The sequence below is a fragment of the Cinclus cinclus genome, chromosome 14, assembly GCF_963662255.1.
Source record: "Cinclus cinclus chromosome 14, bCinCin1.1, whole genome shotgun sequence".
NCBI lineage: Eukaryota > Metazoa > Chordata > Aves > Passeriformes > Cinclidae > Cinclus > Cinclus cinclus.
In genome coordinates this window covers 10245983-10258603 of record NC_085059.1, presented here as the reverse complement: position 1 = coordinate 10258603, position 12621 = coordinate 10245983, and the positions used below count along the sequence as shown (strand labels likewise).

The 12621-nt window shown below is 39.8% G+C and overlaps 1 protein-coding gene across 1 annotated transcript in view; it reads right to left on the bottom strand.

Moving 5' to 3' along the window:
* Nucleotides 1-12621, bottom strand: part of ATP10B (ATPase phospholipid transporting 10B (putative)) — a 47584-nt gene that overhangs the window by 27036 nt on the left and 7927 nt on the right. Inside the window, exons 2-4 of the mRNA XM_062501970.1 lie at nucleotides 8795-8999; nucleotides 5076-5161; nucleotides 611-717 (exon numbers count right to left, since the gene is read on the bottom strand). Coding sequence (XP_062357954.1) covers nucleotides 611-717; nucleotides 5076-5161; nucleotides 8795-8999 — 398 coding nt within the window. The remainder of the gene's footprint in view (nucleotides 1-610; nucleotides 718-5075; nucleotides 5162-8794; nucleotides 9000-12621) is intronic.

Sequence of the window (12621 nt, the reverse complement as noted above, 5' to 3'; positions counted from 1 at the left end):
CCTGACAGTGCTGCATTGCATCTGGGCACCAACATTATCTTTCTTTGTCCATGCGTCTCCTGCATGAAGTTCATGGTTACACAGACACACTACGCTTATGTCAGCATAAACCTATACTGCTGCTGCTGCCTTTTCTGTCATGTCCAGCTGCTGCCTCACTACCTCTTGCGTGCCGGCACTGGCACAGACTGAATGGATGAGTGAGATTCAGATATTACTTTTTCTCCTAATTAGATCTTCAGCTGCTCCAGTTTCTACCCTGGGGAGCCAGTAAGACCTCCCTTAGGGCAGCTAAGTGGATTTTATGACAGATGGAATTAGTCATATTGCCAGTGCTGAGGGTTAAATACACCTGAGCAATTCACTTGTCTGAATATTTTAAGATATTTGACATGCACAAGGACACTCACTTGCCAAAGACCAAGTGCAAGACTTGCTGGCTTCGGATATGGATATAATACCTTCACTTAAAAAAAGTTATATACTTTTTCTATACACTACCAGTTATTAAAACAATATGTCAAGTTATGTTGCAATATTAGACTACACTTCTTTTTTAAAGATTTTACAAGGAAACTTACGGTTTACCTAATTAAAAAGTATGTCTTACCTGCATATATAACAATTCCTACTGCAGCCTCAGTATTTCTGATAGTACATCCACGAAGCAAGAGGTTTTCAATGTTGAGACATACCTGTTCATGGTTTGGCAGCTCCCTAGAAGAAATATAACCAAATAGAGCAATTAATTTTTCTGTTCTAATGGAGTATTAAAGAAAATCTGTGTGTCACGTAATTTTGTAGGCCCTAATTTATTTCCTTCAGTTTCAAGGAAGACTTCATCAAAAAGTTACAGAGAAGTCTGAGGCTCTTTTAAAGACCACTTGCATAGTATGTGTCATGATGCAAATACAGAGAAAGTCTGGCTTTCAGATGGAACCTCACCTGGCAGATTCAACATTTTATGAAGGAAAATGAGAGTCATTTTGCAACTGCTTACAAATGAATTTATTTTAGAAAGATGAGCAGAGGTTCAGGCAAACACATCTACACCCTGCAAGAGCCTCTGTCACTCTGCCAGCCACCAAAGGTCTTTGTGAACCTCAGTTTACTCAAGCAGTCTTTAGGCCAAGGAGCTGTCTTAGTTTCAGCTCCAAACTGGGCAGAAACACTAATTAGTGCAGCAGTTTAGATTTGCCAATTTCAATATACTAATTTTCTGCTGTGAGGTAGGATTAGGAGCAAAAGTAAGGCAGGCTTAAAATTTAAAGGGTACAGAGAAAAACTTGATTAACAAGAAATAATAAATTCAGAATAAAACCTTAAGACCACCCCCTACTTCCTCCATTTAAGAACTATATACAGAAAAACTTCAGTCAGTTACCAACTTAAATAATCTTTTTCAGTTCACTCTAAGTAAAGGAGTTGTCAGGCTATAGGGATTTCTCCAAAAGAAGAAGAAAAAAACCCTTCTCTTGTGGCTTCACTTTCCATGAACTCCTCCCAGCTTCACAGTTCCCCCAAAGTTGTGGCTTATGGGCCATGATAAACTCATGGGGTATTTACTTTTGATAATGAATTGTTCAAAAGTGAAAGTTCACTTCTTTCTCTCTATTCATACTTCAACCCTAGGAACAGAGATCCCCTTCTTCCCTTGGGGCAAAGGATCCTCAACACACATGCTTTTGCTCAATGATCTATCAATTTGAACGCTCCAACCCCCCACGTCTTTTTCCAGGGTTTATAGGAATTCTTAGTGTGGTACAGTCCATCCCTATTCTTACAAAAGGATTTTCAGCCCAAATTCACGACGTCTCCTCATTCTCCTTCCATCTGGAACCCGACTCGCGGTTCACTGACTTTGGCGCATCCTCTCTGTTCTTTTTCTTCTCGCTCAAGGGAGGATTGGAGGTCTGCAAGTCCTATCGGAGCACTGGAGGGGTTGCAGTCTCCCTTGGAGGATGCACCAGCTGCGTCCAGGCCACGCCGGAGCTGCGCCAGGACCTCAGAACGCTCCGGCTGCGCTGGGGGTCCGGCCCAAGCCGGGAACGGCAGCGGCCGCTCTGGGAAGGGTGGTGGGGACGGCGAGGATGTCAGGGAGCCCCCCGGGGGCTCAGCTGCAGCACCCACCGATGGCCGATGGCCACCCCTCCTTCGTGCCGGGACACGCCGGCTCCCCAGACAGGGCCCGGGCCTGCCCCCGGGAGGCCCGCAGGGGAGCCAGGCCCGGGCCGTGCTGCTGCACTCCTGCCAGAAGAGAAAAGGGCCCTTCCCGGGTTTGCTTGCTTCAAAATGGGAATGCGCAGAGGTGGACCAAATCCTCCAATTGTTTTTCTCAGCTGTCGACAACCAAACCAGCCTCCAAGTGGTCCCATCAACTCACAGAGGAAGTTCTCAAGGAGAAAACTTCTGTGGATGCCCTTTTCTAAATGCCAATTAATGCAAAAACAGCACTTCCTTATTCACAGCTTTGATAGAAGACTTCTCATCCTGACTGAAGGTGCCCCCAACACATACCAGATCCTTCAGCTTGCAGAACCGGTGAAAACCATAAGGTCAGTGCTCCATCAGGTAGAGAATTTCTTACTTGCCTCCACAAATTGATGGCACACACCTACCCCTACCCACAGCTTTTATTTTACACTGATAGGTTCCTCCTGTGATCTTTACCAAAGCTGATTCTATTTCAGATACTTTGTTTTGTTATGCAAAGGTCAGGGTGGGAAAAAGACTTTTTCCTAGAATAATCCTCTCTTGCTATTTTGGCATTTTGCGTTTCACTTACCAGCAAATAGTCTCATCTCTCAAGTGAAGGACAAGGCTAGATGTTATATCAGAGGTAAGTACAGCAGCATGTGATTACATAAACTAGACAAGGGAAAAAGTATAAGTGCCAACAACCTACAGCTGGTGGAATTGTAAAAACTTAATGCCAGGAACCTGTTTTTCATGGAATCTAAATTGAGCCTTGGGGAACTCATTTAATAGAAACCTTCTTGCAGCTCCTTGAACAGAATTTTCTGACATGTCAGATGGATGTCACTAAGTTGTTTCTTCTTTGTATTAACAGAGTACACCTCCTATTTTACAGCAAAACAATTGAGCCTTAATAATTTATTAAAGATTCTTGGAGGAAAAGGTAGCCTGCTCCAAGTAATTTGTATTTATAAAATAACTCAAATATCAGTAGACCAAAGACTAAAAGAAACTCCACTAACTCTCAGCAAGTAATTTCCCCCAACAAATTTTTTCTTCTATCCCTGAAGAGGAGAGAAAGGCAGCTAATTCCATGTTCCATCAGGCAAGTCAGATAGTAGGCATGGACCAAAGATAATTCTGTTTCAGACTTCCAGTTGAGAGTTGAATATTTTGAAGCCAGTCTTGTGTCTTAAGGGTGTGTACTTGTGTGTGTTTCTTGTGACATATCTCCTACATTTCTATAATCTCGGTGTTCTTTGCTAATTGGAGGGATTTCTTCAGTTTAGATCATACCCAGTGGTCCCTGCAGCCAGCAATCAACACAAACTTGACCTCTTTTTCCCTTGTAAGATATTGCATCAGAGGAGAAACAGTATTGCTAAGAGAGACACCATTCCTACAGAGCACAACCTCAAAACCAGATTAGATATGGTCTGGGCTAACGGGAGAGAACTGTCTGGTTTACTCTGTCAGAAAGCTGGCCCTTTGCAGCTCCTCCAGGTACAACATTTTCACTGCTTCTTGCAGCGCTATTAACTCCTACTTCAGCTACTAGCAAACTTAGCAAAGCTAGGGCATAGATGAGGATACTGTCACATTCATGCAGTTAAATTATTTGACTAATAATAGGGCATGCATTTGGTTTGGGGCAGTAGGTATTTTGGACAATTCTGTGCTGTGGGAATAAGCTGAAGAGGTCCTTGGGAAAAGTTGCTTTGTGTTGAAGGGTAAGAGAATTTTAAGGCATGACCCATGACATAGAAATTTGCCTTATCATTCATGAATGAGGTTGAATCTGATTAATTTGCTGTTAGGCCTGTGCCAGAATTGTTTAATGAAGAAAGACAAAAAAGAAAAATACCCTACTTTTTTATACTAGTCTAGTGCAGTTGTTCTATAGCATTTTGCATGCATGTTTGCTTTTCCTACCTTTCTAGTAGGATGAAGCCCTGGATTGTTTATTAGACCTTGGACACCTCTTCCCTGTGGCTGTAAATGTGAAGAAAACTAGAGCCATGCAGCTGAATACCTTTAAACAATTGGAAGGATTTATCTAAAATCTACCTTAGTCTAGTCATCGGTTGCAGCAGACCTCATCAGTGTAGAAATGAGCCAAGACACAGGCTCTCATTCAACAACATGAAAAGGGTACTTGTTCATGCTTCTTTACAGTTTGGCCATCCTGACTGAAGCAAGTTCCTACTATAGGGTCCAACTGCAGAGTCTGACTGCTGGCTATTTCTTGCTGGACTGTGACTGCAGGAATTGGTTTGCAGACACCGACAGCAGGCTCTAATGCCATTATACCCAGACTGACCTCATAGCAGATCTTCTACTGCAGCAACTCCCTCCCTTAGTTACTTTTTTCTTTGTGTCTCTCTGGATTGTTCCTTCTTCCTTAGGGCTCCTCTACCTCTTCCAGGTTCTCTTCCTCCAAGATCCCCCTGATCACCCAACCCACCCTTTTATCACACTTATCTTTATTAGTCACAGCTGTGACCCACTAAGGGCAAGGCTGTTCCGCTTCTTTGGTAATTAGTACAACTGTTACTTATCAGGGGTGAGGTTGCCTGTAATTCCTTCTACACCTACAATCATCAGATCAAACATAAATGAGCTTATGTCGAAGTTTTGAAGAGAGCTGAAGCTTTGTGAAAATAGTTTGTATGAAACAACTGCACATATAATGCCAAGCCTTGGTTCTACCTTGCCACAAAACAGAGTCCAGGTCTACATTTTATATTTACTTCTAAATCTAGGAATAGATAATAGCGACAACCAGCAATTTCCTCAGAATATGTCACTTCCATCCAATTCCTTCAAGAGTAATATCAAAGTAGAGATTCAAAACGTATTTATGGATAACAAGTACTTACATATAGCCTTTGAATTTACTGAGATCATTGTTTGGCATTTCGCAGATTATGGTGTTTTGGAAAAATTCTGGTTCATACACAGTATCCTACAAGAGAAAACACACCAAGAATGGGTGTCAAATCCAATGAGTATTTGAAATGCTCAGCACTAAGAAAAGCTTAATTTAGACCACCAGCGCTGGAGCACTTGCCCTAGGAGAGAAAAAGATTTTTTAGCTCATTCAGCCTGAAGCAAAGTTTCAGAAGGGCTGAATATTTCCTCCTCTTGGAATAACAACTGGTTAAATTAAAAAAGAAAATGCTGTTGTATTGGACAAGACATCACACATGCCAATTAATGAAAACATCTGTCTTCATTTAAAGTGAATATAACAAAGATAGTGGAGTTAGATTAAATTTTTGGAAATTCTTCCCTGTGAGGGTGGTGAATACCTGGCACAGGCTGCCCAGAGTTGTGGCTGTCCCATCTCTGGAACTGTTCAAGGCCAGGTTGGACAGGGCTTGGAGCAACCTAGGATAGTGGAAGGTGTCCCTGCCCATGGCAGGGGGCTAGAACAAAATAACTTCAAGGTTCCTTCCAGCCCAAACCATTTTGGGATTCTATAATTCTATGAAGTATTCAGATTCCTTATAAAAGAAAAAACAGTAGTCAACCAAGAGCAAGGTCAATTGAAAATAATTTCAGGATTTAACAGGAATTTTGATTGTGCTAGAAGACTTATGTTACTGTCCAGGATGGTATAATCATAAAGAGACCGCATATTTGAATTAATGTATTATAATCAAAGAAAACAAAAAGCAATAGTAACAGCCTAAAACCTCCACCACCCAACCCTAAAATGGATGAACAAATCCAGAAGAGGGAAGGCAGTAGAATAAACCCACACTGCCAGGAGAGACAAAATGAGACAAAGCTTTTCAGGCTAAGGGCTCACTCAGAGTTTGGAGTTGAACTGAGTCACACGATTTTACTGGAGTGTTCAGGGAAACGGCTTAGTGTTTGCACTGCATGAAACAGTCCAGAAAGCAGACAGAAGGAGAGGTACTTGACCTCTCAAGTGGTGATTTAGTCTCAACTGAAAAATACACAGAAGTTTAATTTTTGATTAAGAAATTGTAGTAAAAATGGGATGCGAGAAATGTGAAAGGTAATAATTATTGCACAGAATTTTTAAAAGAACTGAGGCTCACTTAATACAAAATCTTCTGTTAGTAAATCTGGAAATCAAATCTGCTACTGGGCCTCCCTACCTTTTTCTAAATCAAGCACTGTGCTTTAATTTTTATATTATTTTCTCTCTCGTTATTTTTTCAGAAATGATACATATATTCCTTTTTTAAATATATATATATGTATGTAAATACAAAAAAGTAGAGAATATGATAACAAATTGTCAGAGAAAATATAAAAGCTTCAGGAATATAATGGCATTTTGAATACCTTCTGACCCATCTGGCTGAATAATTTTTGAATGTCTGTTCAGAGAGAATTTACACCTCTGCTGAATCTTGTTCAACTCCATGAACTCAACAGGAAAATCAGTTCATGTTTGGTTTTGCTAGAAGTATTTGTACAACAGGAGAACAGAAAGATAAAAAAGTCATCTAGAATGTTCATTGCTAAAAAAGAAAACTATTAGGCTTCTAGATAGAAAGGAGTACAGAAGAATGTTTCTTTTCTCAAATTTTTTGTCTTTTGATGACAAGAATTTTATGTTTGAAAATTCAATTTAGAAAATGTCATAGAAGGAGAAAAAAAATCCTTTCTCTCAGTCTTTACAGAGAGTTGTATTCAGTATTGCTGAATAGAATCACAGAATCACAGAATGGTTTGGGTTGGAAGAGACCTTAAAGATCATCTTGTTAAAACCTCTCCCATGGGCAGGGACACCTTCCAGTAGACCAGGCTGATTCAGAGCTCAGTTTAACCTGGCCTTGGACACGTCCTGGGATAGGGCACCCAAAACTTCTCTGGACAACCTGTATCAGGACGTCACCCTCCACAAAGGGAAGAATTTCTTCCTAATATCTCATCTAAACGTACTCTCTCTCGGTTTGAAGCCATTTTCCTTGTCCTGTCCCTCCATGCTCTTGTTAATAGTCTCTCTCCACCTTTCTTGCATCCTAAGCTGAAGAACTTCTCCCGGTTCATATGTATTTCCTCCCTGTTTAAAGAGTCACTTTATAGGCAGAATTACATCTGAGGGGGTTTTATGCAGTTCATAAATCACAGGACTAAGCAAAGCTCAAAGAACAAGGAAGAAGCTGGCACACTAAAACCTGCACATGTGATACTACACATTCTGGTTTTTTTTTGTTTTTTTAATCCAACGCACCGTTTACACAAACACACCACAATAACAGGGTGATACAGGTGGTTTTGTCAGCTCTGACCTTCCTGAGCTCTGGCTGTCACCATGGTCAGAACTGCATTCCACTCTGTTAATGCAACAGAGGAGTTCTTAAGTATAGACAATCATAGGCATACAATTTATCTCAATAACAGCTCAAAGTCTAAAGAAAATCACAATTAATAGGCAATCTGGATCATAATTTAGCACTGGGTATTTTCTGATATGATGGAAGACCTCCTCACATTACAAACAACTGTGGCAAGAATTTGCATTTTGTGTAATGGTAGAGCACCCTGTTCTCTTCTTAAAGGAAACATAGATAGAAAACCTAACATGTAAATTAGAACTACATGACAAAAATGCCACATTTGAAAAATGTTAAGTAGCCAGTTTACTGTTTCTTTGCTAATTCTCTACATATAAAATTTCCAGTGTTTCTCAGGAACAAAACCTCTTCCTAATTGTCACTGGAAGGCACTGGAAAAGGCCTGTGCTATATGCTATGGCATCCACACTATGAAAAAGCCTTTAATTGTCTTTATAAAGTGATTTCCATTTGAACAACAAGCCAATAACATTGGATTATAGCAGCTGATCTCAACTGGCCATGGAAATGATGCGCTTTTATTTAATGTCTGGTTGCTCCCTGGCAGCTATGTCCCACATACCAGTAACCCCAAAAGATCTTCCTAGTGGCACTGGTACTAATTACTAAATAAATTAAGGTAATTCCTAGAATTATCTGTGAGGTTTCATTTCTTGTCTGCTGGAGTGATTCCAATGGAACAAAGGTTTCCTCCTCACATGCTACCACTCCTTAAACTTGGTCTGAGTTACTTAGAAAACTGCCCTGCTCTGTTTTTAAAGATACTTGAAAATGTAACAACTATCCCTAATTAATGTTTCCTAGTTTACTTCAAGTTTCTCCAACATAAGCCACATGAAAGTGTGAAAAGAAATAAATCCTGTCTATGAAAAAGAAATGGTGATTTTAAGAATTCAAAATCAATCAGAAACTGATGTCAAACATATAACTTAAACAAAATTAATTTATCTCGAGTTCCTATTAAACTGCTCAATGTACTCCTATACAGAATTCCATTCTTTAAATTTTTCCAACCCAGTTTGCCCTAGAGCAGCTCCCAGTTGAGCTACCACACCTCCACCTGCCTATGAAGTGAGTGTGGTGTGTCAGCTGGAATGGAGACACAGAATCCATAAGGAAACCCATGGATGCTTTGGCAGGAGACCACAAGATTTCTTCAAATTGCCAAGCTGAAATAAATCCCTGGGTGTAGTAGCTTTGTTGTGGCACAATGACAACAGCTGGAAACAAATGTGCCCATGGGTTGCATTTTGACAGACCTGGATGCTGAACCCCATCACAACCTGGCGCTGTTTGAGGTTGGTCTCCCCATCAAGGTTGGCAGTTTCCAGGTGGCAGATCCCATTCTGATCGGAGGAGTAGAGCAGCAGGATATCTGCTGGGATGACCTCATTACACTGCAGCTGCACAAAGTCTCCCACTCTGACATCTTTCCAGCACTTCTCCACGTAAGCATGTTCCTCCCTGTGGCATTAAAAGCATATCATGGGTGATGAGTGACATCAGGAAGGCAGGACTGCTGGGTTGTGGGGCTTCAAAAAGAGAAAATAGGGGACAGGGGCACACTGACCTTTTTTAAAAGAACACAGCACAGAAACTAGAAATTAATGATTCAGACATGTCCATAGCACCACTTCACCACATGCGACATTCAAACAAAATCTTTACATAGAATAAAAAATTTAGAGCAGTTCCCTTTCATTTTAGCACTAGTCCTATAATATGCACAGCAAAATATAGAGGGCAACTCAGACTGACAGAGGTATTTTCAAGAATCTTATTGAAGAAAATTAGGTTATTGTTTTTGACTGTGACTGTTTCCTAGATTCTTTCCAACATCAGCATATGCATCCTGAAAGAAGCAAACTGATACCTCAGCCATACTTGCTTAAGGTCTTTCCGGTTTGTAATTTGCAAGATGCAGTTACAAATCTTGAGCTTAATGCACAGAAACAACTTCAAAAGGTAGTAGAACTGACAAATGATTCCTTAGTATTAAGCAAAAAAAAAAAAAAAAAAAAAATACAACCAGAGCCGAAGTTTAATGGAAAAGTTAAAGTGAGAAACAAAATGCTTCTAAATTAACACAAAATATTAAAAAAAAAAATAAAGTAAAAAGAGCCTATGGGGTTCAAGGAAAAGAAATTGCTGTTTCACCAAGGAACTAAGTTCAGCAAAAAGCAGACTTTTTTTGGCATTGCATTTTCAGTAATTAATCCTTCAACAACTCTTAACCATCTAAGCAGACCAGAAACTACAAAATAAGCTTGAAAGTTAGTTAATGGAAAAAAATGCACAGCAACAATTGCTTGGTTCATCTAACTCCTTGAGAGGAAATTATTTTTTCAGTATAAATAAATGAATTATCTTATGCCTTGCTCTTTGAGAGGAAAAATGCTCATGATGCTTTACCAGACAGACAATAAAAGTCCTTTTGTAATGACTCAGAGCCTCATTTTTGGTTAAGTTTTTAATCATCCTCATTTATTACATGGAGAATATTATCTTTCATTGAAGTGTTTGTATCATGAGAAGGGGAGCAGTGATAGAAGGGATAGAGTGTTTTGCTACAGTTCAAAGCAGACATCCAAGCACTGCTTCACAGCCATGCCAAGGGCTGCATCCTGACAACCTACTCTCCTGGCTTTCTGCAAAGCAGAGCCAGCCATGATGCCTCTAGGCAAACCCTCACATTTGGCTTATGCCCTTATCCACAAAACAACATCGACTACCAGTTACCTGTACAGGTTATGCAAGAAGTTAAATTCTGCCCATTTCCCAGTGGTATTAATTTTTTATTAGAAAAGACAACCCCCCAGACTAAATATTTGAATCCCTTTACTGCTGCTTTTTAAGCATTTACTAAACGATGGGGTTGTAGCAATATTTTTTTCTTCATTCTGATTCCACTTACTCGCATGTCCTTTTTCTTTTGCACAACAACAGACATAAAAGACCACTGTCTTGGTTTGAAAGACAAGTGTCTGCTAAGGAAGGCAGGAGCCTCTCTTGAAATAGAAAATGTAAACCCCCTCCCTCCTAAGTATTACGATTTTGAAATTAAGGAGCTCTCAGGCAAAGATATGGGAATAGGAACAACACTTCTTTACTAGAAAAAATAAAATAAAAATACAATAATATTTATATAAAAAAACCCCAAAACGCTGATAGAGTCAGAATACAACCTGACACCCTGTTGGTCAGGGTGTTGGTAGCAGTCTGATTAAGGGGTGGTTGTAGTCCTCCTGAAGTGACAGATGTGGTTCTGTTGAAGTAATGATCCTGGAGAAGGGTACAGTTTTCCTCTGACGGTCCAGTGGTGATGAAGATGGCCCTGGTCTTCCTCTGGGAACCCAGTGGATAAAGGCTGACTGTTATGTTCCAAATCTCAGATTTTATCTAGGTAGGAATGCTTGGCTCCTCCCCCTGGGTAGGGCATCTCACAGTGGGATGATATAATTTTATCAGTCATGCATAAATGTAGGACTCAATGGGCCATTTACAGAAGATACCTCCCTGGAGGGAGGCTGGGTCATGGAAAAGATAAAGAACACTGAGCCACCCAGTTTTAACAGATGACCCATTAGCAGAAGACATCCCCCTGGAGATAAAGATCACTGCCCCACCTGGTTTCAACAGATGGTGATAGAATACATACTTTTGTTTTCATCCTGCATTGCAACCCAAGAAGACCATACTGAAGAACGGAGGTTTGTTGTAAGTTAATTAGATCTTGCTCTGCATTAAAAAAACCCAAAAACTAGCTATATTTCTATTTGAAAAGTATTTTAGCCAGTGTATGCTCAGTATTTAATCCTCTACAAAGCAGATACTAAATAAGTATAACAAATCAACTATGTAAGTATCAATCCTTTCTGTGCCAAATACCTTTTGAATAGGACTTCTTAATTTGTTTGTTTAAAACATAAAAGAGAGTACAAGATCAGTTTAGAAGATGTCTTGCCATCCTAGAGATTTGAATGTCATTTAGAGTTTGCATATAATGTTTACTGTGGCTTCTGCAGGGCAATCCTACCTCTCTATATGTCAACTCTTGCACAGTTCAGAAGCTGACAGAGCAGATTTCTGATTTTTTCCTCTCATAAAATGCTATAGAAGGGCCTTGTCCAGCTGGCTGTGTTCCACATCAGTTGACAGAAACCAGATTAGCCAAAAAAAAGCCAGAGTAATCATGGATTTGTAATTTTTTTCAATAACTCCCTATGAAACCTACATTACATGTAAAGCTTCAAAGTTCTACCCAATCACTTATTACAGAGGAGACAGTGATGCAGAAAAGCCAAATGCCCTCTTTCAGATTCAAGGAAAATCCATACTTAGCACAAAGACTACAGTTCAGGGATTGCTAGGATCCCGAGCCTGCATTCAGGTGAACTGTCACTCTATCCCAATGAGTATTCAAAGAATACACATTTTATGCTCCTGACGAAACTCTTCATCAGGACCTGTAAGATTAAAATTTTGATTATATTGTTAATAATTTAAAATATTAAAAATAGTACAAAGCTTTTCTGCAACTTTGTAGAGAATTGCCAGTGGATGAAAGGAAGAGAAGTATTTAATGATCAAAATGGTGCACCCCATGGCAGCTCTGTCCGAGTTGTCTAACAAGATTTTTCAGATGAAGCAGTTTCCTTACAGAAATCCCTGTAACTGGGAACACTGCCCATTTTCTGTTCAGTGATTAAAGTTAATAGCAGAAGCTCTAGTTGCTAAATAAACAGAGGATCTTAATAAACCCAAGATGGTCTGACAAGAAACATACAAAAAGGGTAAATGTATTGAACCAATAAAATAAACAAGATGTGGTGATTTTCAATATGTGGGAATCTGGATACTTAATTCTTATAGCATGTGGTATCAGGGCCATGGCACACTGGAGACAAGATGTAAAATAAAAGTTCCTCAGTCCCTTCTCTCTTTTACCAGGCAATTTATGAAATGTACATTCAAAAACTGTTCCCTTGCTAATAAATATCATGATTATGCCCCTCAAAGGACACCGCAAATGAAGAGGCCTTCAACACTCAAAATTATGTCTTCCAGAACTGTTATTAAACTCATC